Below are 19,213 nucleotides of genomic sequence, written 5' to 3'. Positions count from 1 at the left end.
AAGTGTACTTTGCTACCTAGTCATAATTTATTTGATTAAACCAGTGATTAAGTTTTTCTGTTTCTTCCACAGCTGAAGAAGCTGAGTTTTGTTGCTACCATTGTTCATTGTTTTGGGAGTGTTCACTTCACTCTTGTTTGAGCTGAACAATCAGATGTGCTCTGTTGTTCTTCTCTTCCTGCCACAGCAACTGCTCCTTAAAGAGAAAGCTGTGTTGGCTCCAATAGCTTGAACAGAGCAAAATCATCTTGTTTATCTCATGCGGAACTGTAGTGAGATGTTGTAAAACCTGTGACTGGGCATATTTTCAAAACCGATGAACTGGAATGATTTTACTAATACTCTATGTGATATATTTATGAATTCCTTCTCAAAGAAGTGTCCATGTCTTAGAGCTGAAAATGGTATATTGATCTAGTTCAGTTCTTTTTGCTCTATAGAAATTCAGGGACTAAGAGATGAAATAACTTACACAGTCTAACTATTCACTTAGCAATTGGTTCTAACTACCTGCCACGCCCCATATTCTGCATTAGGTGATAGGGACACAGTAAGAACAGGGCAGAAACAGTTGCTGCTTGCAAAGATCAGATCAAGAGTGTGGGTGTAGATGATAATGGCCTTTGCTACCTTTACCTTCCTTCATAAGGCTGACTTGAATGTCTAACTGCCCATATGTAGTCCTTGCTTTTCTGAACATGTGTTTCAAACCCACAGGATCCAGTTAGAGATTGACTATCCCAATAGCCTGTGGATAGTCACACTCACCTACCCAAGCCTGCTGATTGTGAGAGTCTAGCCGGGATGCCACTTTCAGACAGCACCGTGCTGAGTTCTATATGCCTTCTGCATACCTTTCCCTACTCTTCCTGTTTTTTTGCTCTTGTTGTTGGACTGTGTATTTTTTTTTTTGAGATAGTACTAGAGATTTAACCCTTGTTAGCAGCATTCTGCCACTGAGCCCTCTTTTAAAGTTTTAATTTTTTAAGATTTATTTTTATTTTATGTGTTTGTTTGCATGTATGTATGTGCACCACATGCATGCCTGGTGCCTGAGGAGGCCAAAGAGTAAGTTGGATCCCCTGGAGCTGGAGTTACAGATAGTTGTGTCTTCTGTAAAAGGCAGCAAATGCTCCTAACCACCTCTAGCCACCTCTATAGCCTCTAAATTTTATTTTGAAACAGGCTCTCAATAAGTTGCCCAGGCTGGCATTGAACTTTATCCTCCTGTCTCAGCCACCTGAGTTTTTAAAGATAAAAATTAGCTGATAGTTTAGTATGTACATTCCAAATCATGTTTAGTGAAACTGAACGGTAATTTAGGTCACCTTTTAGAGTTTCCATTTTTAAGGACTGGGGAAATACCATGAGCCCAAGTTTTATGTAGAAATTCTGGATGTAGTAGTGTATACCTCGTCATCCCAACATTGGGAAGGCAGAGACAGGAGGGTCCTTAGGGCTGGATGAGCAGTCATTCTAGTTCGATTGGTGAACTCCAGACCAGGGAGAGACCTTTCTCAAAGGAGGTGGCCTATGTTCTTGAGGATGGACTTGAGATTATTCTCTGATCCCTACATACACATACACACACACACACATGAACAGTTACACAAATGTATACCCCCACACAAGAATATCCTCTCTACGTAAATGAAGTTTAGGAAAGGCAAGTAACCCAAAACTGTAATTGAAATGATTTTACCAAAGTCACAGTTCTGTATAAATTTTAAGAACAGTCTAGAGCAGGACATGGTTGTATGTTATTTTCCTGCTGACACAGGCATAGAAGCTAAGAGCAGAGTGCCTTGGAATCCAACAGCTTAGGTTTGAGTCTCAGTTCTGTGTGTTCATATGTATGAGAGGTTAGTTGATCTTGAATATGTTAATGAATTCTTTAGCCCTCAATTCCTGTGTATAAAATAAAGATAAAACTATATGAGTTACTTGCTAGGAATATGAGGTTTGACTAAGAACAATTTTAAGCACTTAGCTTCGCATCAGGTACTGTAACTGCTTATCCTTGCATCAGGAACCTTAACTGCTTATCTCTGCTAGAGTTTCCACTTCATCAGGGTATGACTTGAATTTTATTTGGCTTTCTATTCCCATGACTTAGAATCATGCCTGGTATATAGAAGGGAACAGTACATCTTTTGTGAATTGTTGGATAAACAAATACTTGTTATCACAAAAATAGGTACATAGTTGTTTCAAATATTAGATACATGAACTTTGGACTCAAAATTCATAAAAATGTTCTTCCTCCCTTGAGAAAATAAGTTTGCCTTATGGTAGGTCACTGTGTTTTTTAAATTTTCACCTGTATCCTGTAGTATGAAATGTCTTTAAAAAATTTAAATTATGTGTATGCCTATGTGTCTGTGCACACGAGTGCTATTGCCCAAGGAGACTAGAGACAGTGTGTGGTCCCCTGAGCTGGAGTTACTGGTGGTCGTGAGCTCAACCCCATAGACAAACCAGTCCCACCCAAAGAATACTCGCAGATCCCTGCTTCACGGCTTGTTTCCTCGAGTCTGTTTACGAAGGAGGTACAGTTGTAGGGCTTGGCAAAGATGGGTCGGGGTCTAATAAGTGGGACTTCTTTTTTTAAAACTATGTAGTAAACAAAACATCACCTGAAGGAAATCTTGAGGGGTTCTTGTGGCTCTTCTGGTTTCACATTTCAGTAGGATCAGGTCTGAACTGCAGCAGAGTCTGATTCAACCTACTTACTTATCTAGCTCATTTCCTGCCTTTCCTGTTCACTGGACTGCTTGTCCTTTTGGGGCACAGACAGACCTTTACAGGTCACTGTGCCGCTAAAAGCCTCCAGCCTTCCTCTTCTTTTAAAATCATGACTGTAACTGCTGCCCACTGATGTTGGGCAGAGTGGTGCTGCTCATTTCCCAGTTACCTTTGTTTACCATGTGGAAGGGGGCTGAGTCCTAGAGGAGGGAGCCTTCAGAGAGTTTTTATTTGGAATGTGATCTCTTGACCATAAGGGCTTTTCTACAAGAATACACGGGAACAAAAGGGAATATGAGCTAGAGGTGTAAGAAACTACAAGAAGAATCAAAGAACTAGTCAGTCTCTGGGTAAGTGTCAAGGAGAACCCACAGAAAAGACCCCCACCCCACCCCGACTGCTGTGGGAGAAAAGTGACAGCAGATGTAGTACTTAATGAACCAGTCACTCGCTCCAATGGAACTAACCGTTATGAAACAGCTTCTAGAGCATGGGTGGGATGCAGATGAAGAGGCTCAGAGTTGTGAGACATGTGAAAGGCATATGTCAGTCCACAATTTTGAAAATTGAATTGATACTGTTTCTTGGCATAATTTAATTGCTTAGAGTCAAAATGCAACTAGAACATAGTTGAACAGATGGGTGATTTTTTTCACCTCCAGAGTGAAAACGTTTGTAGCATTTTGTACCAGGAAGTTTTCTTGAAGGAATGCTGACAGTTCAAACATTAATTCTGGACCTGTTCATGTTTCACAAGTATGGCTGCTAGTGAGATGTACCTTAAAAAGGGCTTTTGGTCTTACCTCATCTTGTGCATTAAAGACCTGGTTGAATTTTTCTTCCTTTTTCTTTCTCCTTTTTTGTCTGAGTGCTACTTTCTGTAAGAGGAAAGAAAAAGGTAAAAGCATATTCAAACAGAACACCCGCTTCTATTTGAGTCATGAGTTTGCTTTTGTGAGCTGTAGTTCAGCCTAGTATAGAGTCTGACCTTTACGGCCTAGCACCCTTGTGTACTTTGTAACATGATGATGAGCTCAGGAGAGTCCTCTCTGCCTTCACTGAGAGCCAAATAGGCTGATTAGGGTTCATGTCCCAGGTTTTCAGAGCTCATGTTTACAACTTAGATGTTTTCAGGCCATAACCTCTTTTCTGTGTGATTCAGATGATCAAGAATAGTTTTATAAGGATACATATAATTTAGAGATGTGAGAGTGTTGACCAAATGGGAGCTGAGAGCAGGCAGTACTGTGTAATTGGTTTTGTTCTGTAGAATCATATCATTAGCAAATATATATCTAGTGGGAGTGGTGAGGAAACCGATGTTCACAGAAGTTACTAGAGTGCAAAGGACAAGTTCAGATAGGAATTAGACAACTTGAATTTAAAGATTTAAAATTGTGATTTTTTTTAGGTGAATTTGTACTTTCCATTCATTAAACTTAACTTTTTAATGAACATCATGTTTATTAACTTTTTAAAAGTGTCGGTCTTGGAGAATGCAGAATTATCATTTATTGTACATAAAGAATCAACAACAGAAATCAAAATTGTGAAAATTTCTTACTACCTTTTGAAATGCTGAGAAGTCTGCCCTTGTCTGAAGCTTCCCAAGCTTCTGTTTCTGGCTATCAATCATAATCTGAAAGTCTTAAATGGAAAATTCCAGACATAAGCAATTCATAAGCTTTAAATTATGCACTGCTCTGCATAGCAGGATGGACTCTTACATCATTCTGCTTGTGTCTTGCCCGGGACATGATTCATCCAGTTGGTGAAGATATCCATAGTGTGTATGCTTACCTGCCCAATAGTCTCTGCTTTTCACAGGACTTTTCAAATATTGTAGTGCTCCAGTTCAAGAAATGCTCACATAGAAGCCCAGCACCATATGACATATCACCTCCTCACAAGAGAAAGGAGTACATTTCAGTAAGACATTATGAGGAGACAACACATTCCTGTGACTTTCAGTATGGTTTATTGTTACACCTGTTTTATCACTTATTAATCTCTTATAGTACCTAACTTAAAAATTAAACAGGTACTGTAAGAGAGTAACAACGACAACTTGTAAAATCAAACAAGTATAATCTGCTAGGATGTTCCTTAAACCTTGGAAGAGGAGGAAAGTTGGTTGGGTTTTTTGTTGCTGTTTGGTTGGTTGGTTGGCTTTTTAAGGCAGGGTTTCTCTGTGTAGTCTTGGCTGTTGTGGAACTCACCTTGAAGACCAGGATGACCTCAAATTTAGAAATCTGCCTGCCTTTTCAAGTGCTGGGATTAAAGGTGGTACCACCATGCCCAGCTTGATAGTTGCTGTTTTAACATAGAAGCTTTAACTGTATTCTTTCCATTAGTTTTCTGCTTAGGTAGAGGAGTAAACTGGAAGTGTCTTTCAATAAGTTGACTGTATAGAAGTCTCTCTCCTCTTTAAAGCCAAATGTCTGTACTAAAATCAGGAACAGGGGCTTGTTCTGTGAAAGAAAGAATTGAGTGTCTTAAAACATATGAAGATGAGTTGTGAAACAAAGAGTAATGGCTTTGAGTAGATTATTTCATCAGAACCTTTAGCTACCTGTAGCAATCAATACTAGTATCAATAACAATTTGTTGTAGCACTGGACAGATTCTAATAGTTACTTTGGAGGCTGGAGAGATGCTCAGTGGTTAAGAGGACTGGCTGTTCTTCCAGTGGGTTCTTCCCAGAACCCACATGACAGCTCATAAGTCCTTGTAACTCAGTTCCAGGGCCTCAAACACCCTCCTCGCCTTCTGTAGGCATCTGCATACATGTGGTGCACATACAGATGAGGAGACACTTGTATATCACATAAATTTTTAAAAGTTTAGGTTTCAAAAATAAATAGATGAAAATCAGCTAAGATAAGGGTCTGGGTAAATGGGTCAGAGTTTAAGGGCACTGACTGCTCTTCACTCCCAGCACCCCATGGTGGCTCACACCTGTCTACACTCCAGTTCCAGGAGATTTGTTGCCCTCTTCCCTCTGTGGGTTTGATTGTCCCCACCACAAAAATCAATAAGTTGTTTAGTGTGAACAAGTTGAAGGTCATTGGTTTGGATAGCTCCCTAAGAGATTAACTGATTATAGAAGCTTGCTTATTTACAATTATTAATAAGATAAACAGCAAATCCCTTCTACTAGTAAGGTGTTTTATTGCTTTGAGATAATGCCTATAGCTGAATATTTTACTCCCCAAATCAAAATTTTCTTTGCCCCATAAGATGTTATTGTGAAGTCTGACATTTTTACTTTATATTGAGCTAAATTACATACTAGCCTAAAAAATAAGTAAATGTCTCAATTGAATTTGGCAGTGACTGCTGGTGGCAGTGTCAGATCTGTTTACGGATCAGTGGTTTCTTCCTGTTACAGTGAAGGCTAGCTTTGTGTGGATAATATTGTGTTGATGAAAAAAAAAAGTCAAGACAACAGGTCCAAGCCAACTACTTATATTTCTCACAATTACTTATGAGGTGTTTGACATTTAGTATCAGAAAAACAAATGTTAAATTTAACATAGATGTCATCTGATGCCTATTTGTGAAAACTCACAGAAAAATTCTTAAATTATTCATGTCAGACAGTATCTCCATTTGTTTCTAGATAATTTTAAAAGAAATTTCCAAATTATGAATTGAAGCTGGTGACTAAAGACTTTTTGATTTTCTACAGATAGGATAGCTTTTGTATTGGTTTGCCTTGTGAAATAAGTTTGTTTTCTGTTCTTTTAACTGGTAAGTCATGAGTTTTAGAAAAATGTAGATTAAGGTATGTATGGTAATCCATGAATTGCCTTCTGAAGGTAGTTCTTACAGGAAATGTGCTTTACTGGTTCCTACACTTCCATCATGGCCAGAGAACACACACTGGACCCATTTTGCTTTCTTAAACCTGTGTTTGCTTTGTGACCCAGGATGTGGTGTGTCTGATGACTGTTTGAAAAGCATGTGTGCTCTGCTGCTGTTGGGTGGGGACCGTGTAAAGATCCTTGAGACCTGGTTAGTTCCTAGTGCTGTGGATACTCTGTCCTGGGTTGACTCCTGCTGCTTTGTTGTGTTCTTACTGAGAGAATACCAAATTTGCAACTGTAACTGTATATTTGTGCATTTCTCTTCCTAGTTTTACCAGTTGTTGTTTCCTGTATTTTGAAGTACTATTTTAGATACTAATACAGTTAGGGTTATATTGTATTAGTGAAATGGCCCTTTTATCACTATATAATCTTATTCCTCACTTCTCACACACACACACACACACACACACACATATATATATTTATAACTCACTTCTGAGTTAATATATCTGACTTCATTTTTCTTTTTTCTTTTCGTATTTCTTTTGTTTTCTTTCTCCCGTCTCCCTCCTTCCCTCTTTTCTCTTTTTTTCCCTCTTCCTTTCCTCCTCTTTCTCATCCTTGTGGTGCTAAGAGTTTATCCTAAAACCTTGCACATGCTAGTCTAGCTCTTTACCAGTGACCTAATGCCTTCATTGCTTCTTAAATGTGTCTACATGGTCTCTTTTTACCCCAGGGTTGTTTTGTTTTGTTTTTACTTTTAACTTACCTATCTATACCATATATATGAAGTGACCTGATCTCCAGCACTGAATGTTAACTCATTTTGACAAAGGTTATGGGTTTTATCAACTAAAAGAAGTTGTCAAAATGAATTAACCTAGGTTATGGGTAGCCAGGTGTTACTGTTGTTTTTGTTCTGCTTTGTTACATTTACATTGAAAATATACTCACTGGTAGGTTTGGATTTAAATTTTAACTAGTTTTCCTGTTATGCCTCTGGTTTTGGGAGCTCGGGGTAAACCTATATTTTGAAATAGGACTTTTTTTTTTTAAAGATTTTATTTATTTATTATGTATACATCATTCTGCTTCCATATCTGCACACCAGAAGAGGGCACCAGATCTCATAACGAATGGTTGTGAGCCACCATGTGGTTGCTGGGAATTGAACTCAGGACCTTTGGAAGAGCAGTCGGTGCTCTTAACCTCTGAGCCATCTCTCCAGCCCCGAGATAGGACTTTTTTTATGTAGCTTAGGCTGGCTTTTAAATTTATGATCCTCTTGCCTAAGCCTCCTGATCACTGAGAAAGCAAATTAATTCTTTCTGTGTATGTCTACTAGGAACTGAACCCAGGGTCTTGTGCGTGCTAGGCAAGTGTTCTACCACTGAGTGATGTTCCCAGCCCTTGGTTTTTAAAGACAGGGTCTCACTGTATGACCCTGACTGGCCTCAAATTTGAGAATTTCCTGCCTCCACCTTCTGAGTGCTGGGATTACAGTGTGTGCCACCCCACCTAGCTAAAAATAGTTTGTATAGTAACCCAGATAGTTACACACCTACTGCTTTTCATTTGTTCTGTAAATCTGGTGTTAGTTCTCTTTTATCGGAAGAACTTTCTGGTTAATTTATGTTAAGGTCAGTTTGTTTAAAGTAGATTCTCTGCTTTTCTCTTATTGGTTGTGTGTTCTGTCCTTCCTCCTGGAGGATATTTTTTATTGGATATAAAACCCCAAGTTATGGGCTGCCAGGTGTTTTTACTGTTTTGTTTAGCACTTAAAAATGTTTGCCTCATGCCACCTGGCCTCTAGTTTCTTTTGAGAAAGTCACAGACATTTAAACTGTCTTTCCTGAACATTCCAAAATTTTCCCTGCATTGTTGGTATCTGTTTGCTTTCAGGGATTTTTTTTTTAATTTGTGTTTGGTTTTTAGAAGTTTAGGAATAGATTTTTATTTTTTTGACCTTAGCCAAATTTGTGAAGTGTTTGGCCATTATTCTTTCAATTTCCTTTCCACTGTGGTAGTTTCTCTTAGCTGATACTCCAGCAGCTACAGTGCTTAAAGCCTCTTAAACATTGTCCATAAAACTCCCTCCCTCCCTCCCTCCCTCCCTCCCTCCCTCCCTCCTTCCTTCCTTCCTTCCTTCCTTCTCTCCCCTCATTCCTTATCCTGTCCTTGTTTATTTTATGGTAAATTTTTTGTTTGCTTGTTCTAGCAGGAAATGGCCTAGTTAGATTCAACTATAAGTTCTGACCCACCTTAGGTGGAGTGTGATTCCAGTCAGTTCAGTTTTCCAAAGCTTTGTGGTACTGTCGAGATCTGTCCTCTGTTTCACTCAGACCAGTCTTGGAAATATTCTATACTTCAGTTTTCAAAGGTTTGGGTGTGCTGTTTCAGGTCAGACATGCACTTCTGGAATGTAGTTCAGGAGCAAGGACTTGATAGATAACTTTACATCCTTGTATTTGCAACATTTCCAAGTCTGGTTTCCCAGGTTTCCCAATAAAGATGATAAAAATGTAAGTGAATGATGTCCCTTCATGGGAAAGGATGTGCAATATTATCAGTCATCAGAGAAATACAAATTAAAACCACAGTGAGATACCCTATACATCTACACAGCTCCGAGAATACTATTTACATTTATATATCTACACTATACATCTACAAATCTCCTAAGCCATTTAAAATTGGCCAGTTGCTTAAGAACTTACCTAGGTAATACAGAGCAATTGAATGTCTACCCATTACTGGTGGGATTGTGAAAAATGGTACAGCCCCTATGGAAAACAGAGTTTTTACATTTTTAAATGTAAGTTATGATTTATTCATGCCGTTTGAGAATATTTATCCAGAGGCATGAAAACAGTTCCACTATAAGATCTAAGTATAACTTAAAAAAAAAGATCTATCTGCATATAAGCATAAACATCAGAAGAGAGCATCAGATCCTACTGGAGATGGCTGTGAGCCACCATACAGTTGCTGGGAGTTGAACTCAGGACCTCTGGGAGAGCAGCTGGCTCTTTTAACTGCTGAGCCATCTCTCCAGCACCCAGTTTTGTTTTGTTTTGTTTTTAACAATCATGTACACCAAAAAAAAAAATCAAAGTTGGAATATTCATCCATCACATGAAGACCGGATAGGCACATTGTACTATATTCACATAATTATAATTTTTATGCTAGTATTTTTAGAGATATTTTATAGGTTTCAGGTAACTAAATCTATCGTTCTTTAATGATTTCACATTTTGATATCATAATTAGAAAGGCTTTCTTATGAGAATGTGGAAGTATTCATATTGGCTTCTACCTTTGTTTATGACTTAATTTTTACATTAGATGCTATATAGATTAAGGCTTTAAATCAAATATTAAAATTTATTTGATATGTTACTTGGTAAAACTTTCCTGCTTTCTGGGTAAATATCTCCAAGCATATGAGAACATGTGGCTTAGTTCTTTCTGAGATTATGTGACCTTGCTTAATAATATAATAATATATTTAATATTTGCAAGTTAAATTGGGAAATTTTTATATCTATACAAGTCTTTTAATACTCTTAAGATCTTCTATGTCCCTCTGTAAATTTTATGATACTGATATGTATCATAAATTTTATTATATTTAATCCCAATTTTGTTATCCTTTTTTCTGATTATGGTAAAGATGCTTTTTATTTATGTGATGTTGGTGTCTGAATCCAGGGCCCATGCTTCTAACACTGAACACCTTCAGTAACCCTCAAATAGTACTATTGTTGTTTGTTGTGTTCATTAAGATAGGGTCTGACTCTGTAGACCAGGCTGGCCTGGAATTCAAAGATTCACCTGCCTCTGCCTCCTGAGTGCTGGGATTAAAGGTGTGCCGCCACACTCAGTCCCAAAATATTATTTTTAAGTTGTCCTTTTTTATTCCCAATATCACTTTACATGGATTCATGTTTAACTAAAATATAATTTGGCAAAGGGAAAATGCAGGCATGCATGTAAAGATTTTGATTGTGTCTATTTCACTAGGTTCTGCACTGTGAAGCTAATTTTAAAGTTATGCTTAGGTATATTGTTCATTGAAGTCTTTCCTCGGGTCTAAAGGACCTATAGAGAGAACTTTAGTTTTGTGTTGTTCATAGAGTTATTTGTTAAATAATCAATATTTAAAATGTACGATCTTTGGGACTAGAGACTACTTAAGATGTACTTTTCAATCTTTATTTTTAATCTTTTATTTATTTTTGGATTTTTGAGACAAGGTTTCTCTGTGTAGCCCTGGCTGTCCTGGAACTCCAAGAGATCCACCTGCCTCTTTCTCCCAAGTGCTGGAAGTAAAGGTGTGCACCACCACCACCTGGCTTTTATTTTTATTTTTTAAAAAGATTTTATTAACTTTATATATATGAGTGTTTTGCCTGCATGGATGTAAGTGCACCCCTGCATGTGCAGTTCCTGTAAAAGTCAGGAGGGGGTGGCAGGCCCTTTGGAACTGTAGTTACTGGCCAGTGAGCTGGGAACTGAACCTAGGTCCACTGAAAGAGCAATGAGTGCCCCTCTCAACCACCAAATCCTCTCTGTAGCCCCAGATCTTATTGTTAATAGATGTCTGCTGTCTCCCTCTCACTCCCTGAGGACGTATTTATATGTTCCATTGTTTAGAACTGGCTACTTGCAGTCCTATAAATGTTAATCTGAAACCAGATTACATAACACTCTGTAATATCCCATAAACTTGATCCTTCTTTCTTTACTTAATATCTTACAAATTGATACTAAAATAAAAATAAACAACAGATAAAAGAATGCTAGGACTCAAGCTTGGTTTCTTTCAGTGCTGTTATTATTTTTTATAGTCTGTTTCACTACCCTCTGGCATAATTAAAGTGTAGAGTGGCCATATTTATAATAAAGTAGTTATTAAATTTCACTTATCCAAAAAGATGAATTCATATTAATATTGCGCTGACATTGTTTATTTTTGTGTGTTCTCTATTTTGCTTCTTCAACAAGGCTAAACTTTGACTAGGAGTATTTTCTCCATTTATTTTTTATAATGATCTTAGTTTAATCTCTTATACACAGTTGCCATTGTTACCCGTCTTTCTCTTCAGATCTATCTTTAAAAACTGTAGCACCAAACCCCTTCCCAAGAAGCCTTTTAGGTCTCTCCTCAATCCTAAAATTGAAACTACAAGCATAGACCCATAATCTCTCCGTTGCTGTTTTTTTTTTAATTATGGCAAAATATACATAATATAATAATAATCATTTTTGTAGGTGGATGTTTCCCTGTCCTGACCGCCTGCTCCCAAATAACCAACACAGAGATTTAAGATTCTTTATAAATGCTGGGCCAGTAGCTCAGGCTTATTACTAGCTAACTCTTATGCTTAAATTAAACCATGTTTCTTATTTACCCTTTGCCATGTGGCTTGGTACCTTTTCTCAGTACAGCATGCCCGTCTTGCTTCTCTGTATCTGCTGGCTACTCCTCTGACTCTGCTCTTCTTTCTCCCCGAATTATCAGTTTGGCTATCCCGCCTCTACTTTTTGCCTGGCTACCAGCCAGGCAGTGTTTGATTAAACCAATTTGAGTGACAAATCTTTACATTGTACAAAGGGAGTATTATTCCACAGCACATTTTAATAATTTTAGTTGTGCAGCTCATTGGCATTAAGTATATTCACATTGTTGTGTACCTGTCATGTGACCTGTATAATCATGCTTATATTTCTTTTTTTATAATTTATTTATTTTTATTTTATGTACATTGGTGTTTTACATGCAAGTATGTCTGAATGAGGGCATTGGATCTCCTGGAACAGGAGTTACAGACAGCTGTGAGCATGTGGGTGCTGGGAATTGAACCTGGGTCCTCTGGGAGAATAGCCAGGGCTCCCAACCACTGAGCCGTCTCTTCAGCCCAACCTTCCCTACTTAAAATACACGAGCCCCTCTGAGACCATGAGACCAGCAGCTGAGGCAGAATTACCTGAACCTGAGCAGGTGACGCCCTGAGGAGTTGTGAATCTCAGCTGTGAATCACGCCTCCATGCTGGTGCATCAGCAGGCTGGATCTTGAGGGATGTTTGCAAGTAGTCTTGGCTACTTCTGATGAAGAAAAATAGCAATACCTACCTTATACAACTGCTAGAAAAAAATATTGTGAATATACAAAATAGAACTGGTCTGACATTGTAAGCAATCAAAACTGTTGTTATTAGCTGATTTAATCATACTTTTCATTGCTGCTCATCCTACCAGTTAAATGTATTTCTCGTGTGTGTGTGTCTGTGTGTAAGGAATTCCTTCCCAGTGTATATAAACCTTCCTTTTTAGTTTATGTAATTGAAGAGCCTTCTTTCAATTTCAAACAACTTAATGGAAACAAAAATGTATAAAAGGAAAAAAACTCGGCAATTTCTTCAGTCTTTGGATAGTGGAACACCTTTCCTTTTGCAAATAAACTTGTTTCCCCTTCACATTGCAGGTGGTATGCAAGATTACAATTATGTGTGGGCCAACTGTTTTGAGATCACATTAGAATTGTCTTGTTGCAAGTACCCTCCTGCTTCTCAGCTTCGACAAGAATGGGAGAATAATCGTGAGTCTTTGATCACATTGATTGAAAAGGTAAAAATTGCTGCCTGGAAGGTTGGGATTTAGAAATAATGGGTTAAATAATGGAAGAAATCTGAATGCACATGAATAACAATCCAAATAGGGCGTTCTTTATCTTATGTGTTTTAAGATTGTAGATTATCTCTAGAAGTTATTGGTTTATAATCTATTAGAGTACGTCAAGATCCACCTTTTCTGTCCCCGTGTCCAACCCTAGCTCCTTGCTACATGGAAGCTTCCTTTGCCACTCTTAGAACATTTTTACAAATGGAAATAATTGGCCAAGTTTGTATTGTGGATTTGTAGTATAGTTCAGTAGTAGAAGGAGTGTTTGGCATGAATGAAGCTCCAAGTTCAATTCCTGGCACCAAGAAAACCCTATAAATTTGTGCTATCAGGTTGACAATGCAATTTGTTCATATTTGCTACAGACCCTTTACCACTATATAAACTGTGGACATCAGTTTAATGTAATTATCAGAAAAGCTCGTGCAACTATTCACTATGCCAGAAATTATAGTTTAGAGAAAAAAATTAGAAGTTTAGCTTCAAAGAGCAGGAACTTCAAAAGCACTTCAGGACTATGGGGATTTTTATCATTTAAATTTAAGAATTTAGTGATGGGGCTGAAGAGATGGCTCAGTGGTTAAGAGCAATGGCTGTTCTTGTAGAGGACCTAGGTTTGGTTCCCAGCATCAACATGGTAGCTAACAACCAACTGTAATTTGAGTTCATTCAAGTTCCAAGGGATCCAACATGCTTTTCTGACTTCTGTGGTGCACATACATACATTCAGGCCACCCACACACACACAAAAAATTAAAAAAAAAAAATGTCTTTGGCCGGGGGTAGTGGTGCATGCCTTTAGTCCCAGCACTCGGGAGACAGAGACAGGCGGATCTCTGTGAGTTCGAGACCATCCTGGTCTACAAGAGCTAGTTCCAGGACAGCCTCCAAAGCCACAGAGAAACCCTGTCTGGAAAAACATATTTTTATAATAAAAATAAAAAATACTTTGGCTCCTGAACATGGTGGTGCACACCTTTAATCCCAGCACTCCAGAGGCAGATGAAGGTGGATCTCTATGAGTTTGAGGCCAGCCTGGTCTCTATAAAGAGTTCCAGGCCAGCCGGAACTATGTAATGAGATCCTGTCCCAAAAAGAAAAAGAAAAATTGGAAACTAATATAATAGTCATACTGTTTAGGAACTCCAGCACCAAACTGATTGCTTCTGAGTTTTGATTTTTGTCTTTTAGGTCCACATTGGAATTAAAGGATTTGTTAAAGATTCAGTAACAGGAGCTGGGTTAGAGAATGCAACCATCTCAGTGGCTGGTATTAATCATAATATCACAACTGGAAGATTTGGTGATTTCCATAGATTGCTCATTCCTGGAATTTACAATCTTACAGCAGTTTCAACTGGGTAAAAGTTTTAAACTAGACTAATTACAATACCAAGCCTCTTTTTAGATGCAAGACAATCTAAATGCTACTCATCAAATGTGGCTTCTGTTCTTCCTTGTTTTCTGATTTTTTTTTGGTCCTTTAATAATGAGAAAGTACTATCGTGGAGTGTTTTGTCTCATAATCCAACAGTGTGAAGTATAATTGCAACCATGGGAGGAGGAACAATTGTAAAAGCCTCACAGGAGACTCAGCTGTTGGGAGCATTGCCTCAGTAGAAGCAGCCTAGGGTTCTGTAGACAGAATTTGAAGGCCTGTCTTCGAAGCTTTCTGATACTTTAAAACCGTGGTTTTTCACCTGTGCAAACCTTACTGCATGCTCACTTCATGGGGATTTTATTGCTAACCTTTGATTCTGAGCTTTTGTGGCGGGAGGAAAGTGGGAATGCTAGTCTGATACAGCAATGCACAGATGGATGGCACCTGCCTTTGAATATCATGCAGCAGTTACATGGGGTAATTAGCTTGTCTGTCCCTTTGACTACACAGCAACTTTTTTTTTTTTTTTTTTGGCAAACATTCTAGTGTGTGATAACTGGAAAGTTTTGTGGGAGAAATAACTCTTTAAAGACTTAATCCAATATCTTCTGTGGAATAACATCCTAAGATGACTAAATGTTGTCTTAGTTTTGAGTTTTGTTAGATCATTAAGTGCAGGAGTATGAAAGGCAGGTCATTGTGTTTTTATAGTGCTAAAGCACTGTGTAATCCTAACTCTATCCCACCCCATTTCTGATTTTTTAAGGTATATGCCATTGACTATTCATAATATAAGGGTGAAAGAGGGACCAGCCACAGAGATGGATTTTTCCCTTCGACCAACTGTGACTTCAAAAGTTCCTGACTCAACTGAGGCTGTAGCAACTCCTGGTACAGTTGCTGTCCCTAATATTCCTCCTGGAACATCATCCTCCCATCAGCCAATTCAGCCTAAAGACTTTCACCACCACCATTTCCCTGATATGGAAATCTTCTTGAGAAGATTTGCCAACGAATATCCTAATATCACTCGTCTTTATTCTCTGGGAAAGTCAGTGGAGTCAAGAGAACTGTATGTGATGGAGATATCTGATAACCCAGGTGTCCATGAACCAGGTAATTGGATGGCCTTACACATAGTTTCAGTAGTGCCTCTCAAAACTAGTGTTGTGTCACTGTGCTTTGTCCAGAAATGTCATCTGTACAGTGTATAACTTTAATTAAGAATACATAGTCAAAAAAGAACACAGAGCCAAACGGTTCCCAGAAGAGAAAACCCATTTGGTAATCTACATTTGTATGGTATTATTGTGTTCATAGATTGGGTTCCATTCAACTGTGTTCAGTTTGGCATGTAGCTATGCATATATGTGTATTAGAAAGACATAACTCTCTATATACATATGATATGCAAATATGTATGCTTTGAGCCTGCTCAGACATATATTCCAGTAAGGAAGCTACAGTATGCTTATGTAGATTTTTCTTGATGTTGGCAAATACATGTTTACTTAATATTTTGATTTATGATTTTTATATATTGTAGGGAAAAAAACAGATTTCATGTTAACTGAAGAGGGAAAAAAGTCTTCCTTATAATTATTTGTTTTCAGGGGAACCAGAATTTAAGTATATTGGAAATATGCATGGAAACGAAGTGGTTGGAAGAGAACTGCTACTAAATCTCATCGAATACCTTTGCAAGAACTTTGGAACAGACCCTGAAGTAACCGATTTGGTTCGCAGCACTAGAATTCACCTTATGCCATCCATGAATCCCGACGGGTATGAAAAGTCCCAGGAAGGTAAAGCAGAGCTGACTATTAAAGCCTAATCTGTTACTTGTTGGACAGCATGCTCATTTGGGAATAGTGAAGATGATGAACTTTTTTATTTTAATGATTAGTGAGTGGTTTTAGCTTTTATGTACTTAGAAAACAGGGCAGACATTTCATTATGTGATGAAGCATATGTAAAATTGTGTGTGTGTGTGTGTGTGTGTGTGTTATATGTACACGAGTATGTGTGTGGAAGGCAGAGGTGTCATGATGTTGGGTTCTTATTCAATTGCTCTATTCCTTATTTTCAAGAACCTTAAATTTGATTCAGATCTACTTACTGGTCAGTGAGCTCCAGAGGTCTACCTAACTCTGCCCCCTAGCGATGGAGTTGAAGATGCGCATTTAGTGTCTAGCTTTTAAATGTGCATGCCCAGGGCCCTAATAGGTATTCCAGCCCTTAACCAAGATGTGAGGTTCTGAGGTTCTTGTTTGGTTTTGCATTTCTGTGGTGGTCATTTGTCTTCATCAAGGTTCTCTAGAAGAACAGAACTGATAGAGTGTGTGTGTGTGTGTGTGTGTGTGTGTGTGTGTGTGTGTGTATATATATATATATGGACAGCTTTTCAGAGCTATTCTGTCTCTGCAGTCTCTCAGTAGCCAACTTGAAGGAGTTGAAGCCATGTGTTTGGGTGTGATCCTTCACTGTGTCTAGCTGGGATCCCTGAGAGTGGAATAGGCACTGCAGTGTGGATGGGCAGGTGCAGGGTGGAAAGCTCACACATGCCATGCGCTGGCATGGCTCTCACACAGACAGGCTCAGGTTCATCTTCGTGTGTTCCTGCTCCTCCTGTTTCCAGCATCAAGATGCACCCCCGCCCCAAACACACAAACGCACACACCTCCAACCCTCTGAAAGGGAGAGCCAGATACCACTAGGGAGCCCTCAGTTGGCTCTTCCTCACTTGCAGTTCTTATTATAGTGACAGCAATTAGGCTCTTGCTCATATTAAGAATCTACATAGTTAAGCTTGAATTGAACATTTTTCTTCTATTGGGTTAAATATCCAACAATGTTCTTTACTTTTACCTTGTTGTGATTTTAATATCAGCACACCACAATTTTCTTTTTGTTGGTCTCTTTTTTTCATGATGAAGCCCCAACAACTCAAGGGGTTGCTTATGCCATTGTGTATTTATTATTAACACTTGAGCATTGCTTTAGTATCATTTGTGTAATTTGGATATTTTTCCTCTCAAAGGATGAGCAGAAGACAGATGCTAAAGAGTAATGATTTTACCTCTTTGCTTTAAAGCTCTAGAACAGATTTTTTTTTCTCTTTTTAGAAATATACAGTGTAAAAAAAAAGATACATTTTACTCACAGTGGGATTGGTAGCAATGGGCCAGATGTGCTTACACTCAGATGACTGAAGTTGTGTGTGTGGCATTAAAATGTAGTAAAATATATCTTAATTTTAATCCTTTATCCTGCAGGAGACTCAGTAAGTGTAGTTGGCAGAAACAACAGCAACAACTTTGACCTAAACCGAAATTTCCCAGACCAGTTTGTTACAATCACAGATCCTACCCAACCAGAGACCATCGCTGTGATGAGCTGGATAAAGTCCTATCCATTTGTACTGTCAGCCAATCTGCATGGAGGTACGGCAGCTCTGTATGGCCTAAGTAGTTCTTGTTAAAAGCATTGGAAAATCTATCTGCTTATAGTCCTAGGCTAGCTTCAAGTGAATATTCTATTACTGCTTTTGTGACAGTTAAAGCCTTTCTTCTTTAGGTCAGTGTCCTGGCTGTTCTCTCCCCTTGCACTCTTTTTATCTTTCCTTTGTTGTTGTTGTTATTCTTCTAGACAGGTCCTCACCAAGGACCCAGGCAGGCCTGGAGCTCACTGTGAAGACCATGGTGGCCTTGCCTTTTAGAGATCCTCCTCCTGCCTCTGCCTTCTTGGTGCTGGTAATAAAGGCAAATAGCAAGCCCGGCTTCCACTCATCTTTCTTCCACCTTTTCCTCTCATTTTTAATTTTAATGTTATTTATTATTGTATATGTGTGGTATATGCATGTATTTGTGTGTACATACATGTATGTATGCATGTCATGGCATGTATGTAGAGGTCAGGACACCTTTCAGAAGTTAGTTCTTTCCTTCCACTGGATTTGAGGATCTAATTCAGGTTGTAGATTTGCTCACAAGTGCTTTTCTCCCACTAAGCCATCTCCCCCTCCCTCTCCCTTCTTCTTCTTTCCCCTTCCTAGCGTCCTTCCTTCCCTTTTCTTGGTCTTCTCTTTCTCCTATCACCTGCTCCCCTTTCTCTAATAGTTCTTCAAGTGTTTCATGTTTATTTGTTATATTGTTTACTAGGTACCATGTGTTTTGTCATCATAAAAATCAAACACTAAATGTTTTGTTCACTCTTGTTCTCCCCTAAAGTCTCATAAACTCTTTTATGTAAGTGTAGGTTTTGACATTCTTTTATCTTCCACTTATGCACTGTCTGTCTCTCTGTGTGTAAATATGTTTATGTATACATTCATACATATATACATATATATATATATATATATATATATATTTCATTGCAGCATGATGACTTCATTCTCGTTGAGGGCTTGGGACTATATATGCCAATATGATTCATCAGGAATGAGTCAGTTGAACAGAAAATGTTAGTATTAAGAAAAATATCATAGGTGTGTATCTGAGCTGGTAGAGTACCTGCCTAGCCCTGGAGTCCATGAATAGTGACCCATAAACCTGGCATGGTGGCATATGACTATAATCCCAGCAT

At 38.4% G+C, this 19,213-nt stretch overlaps 1 protein-coding gene across 1 annotated transcript in view; it reads left to right on the top strand.

Annotated features, from left to right (window-relative positions):
- Positions 1-19,213, top strand: part of Cpd (carboxypeptidase D) — a 54,610-nt gene that overhangs the window by 10,527 nt on the left and 24,870 nt on the right. The window contains 5 exon segments of the mRNA XM_027426693.2: positions 13,049-13,191; positions 14,437-14,606; positions 15,393-15,742; positions 16,240-16,431; positions 17,902-18,069. Coding sequence (XP_027282494.1) covers positions 13,049-13,191; positions 14,437-14,606; positions 15,393-15,742; positions 16,240-16,431; positions 17,902-18,069 — 1,023 coding nt within the window.

This window comes from Cricetulus griseus, chromosome 7 (assembly GCF_003668045.3).
Source record: "Cricetulus griseus strain 17A/GY chromosome 7, alternate assembly CriGri-PICRH-1.0, whole genome shotgun sequence".
Lineage (NCBI taxonomy): Eukaryota > Metazoa > Chordata > Mammalia > Rodentia > Cricetidae > Cricetulus > Cricetulus griseus.
This window is presented reverse-complemented; position numbering and strand designations above follow the sequence as displayed.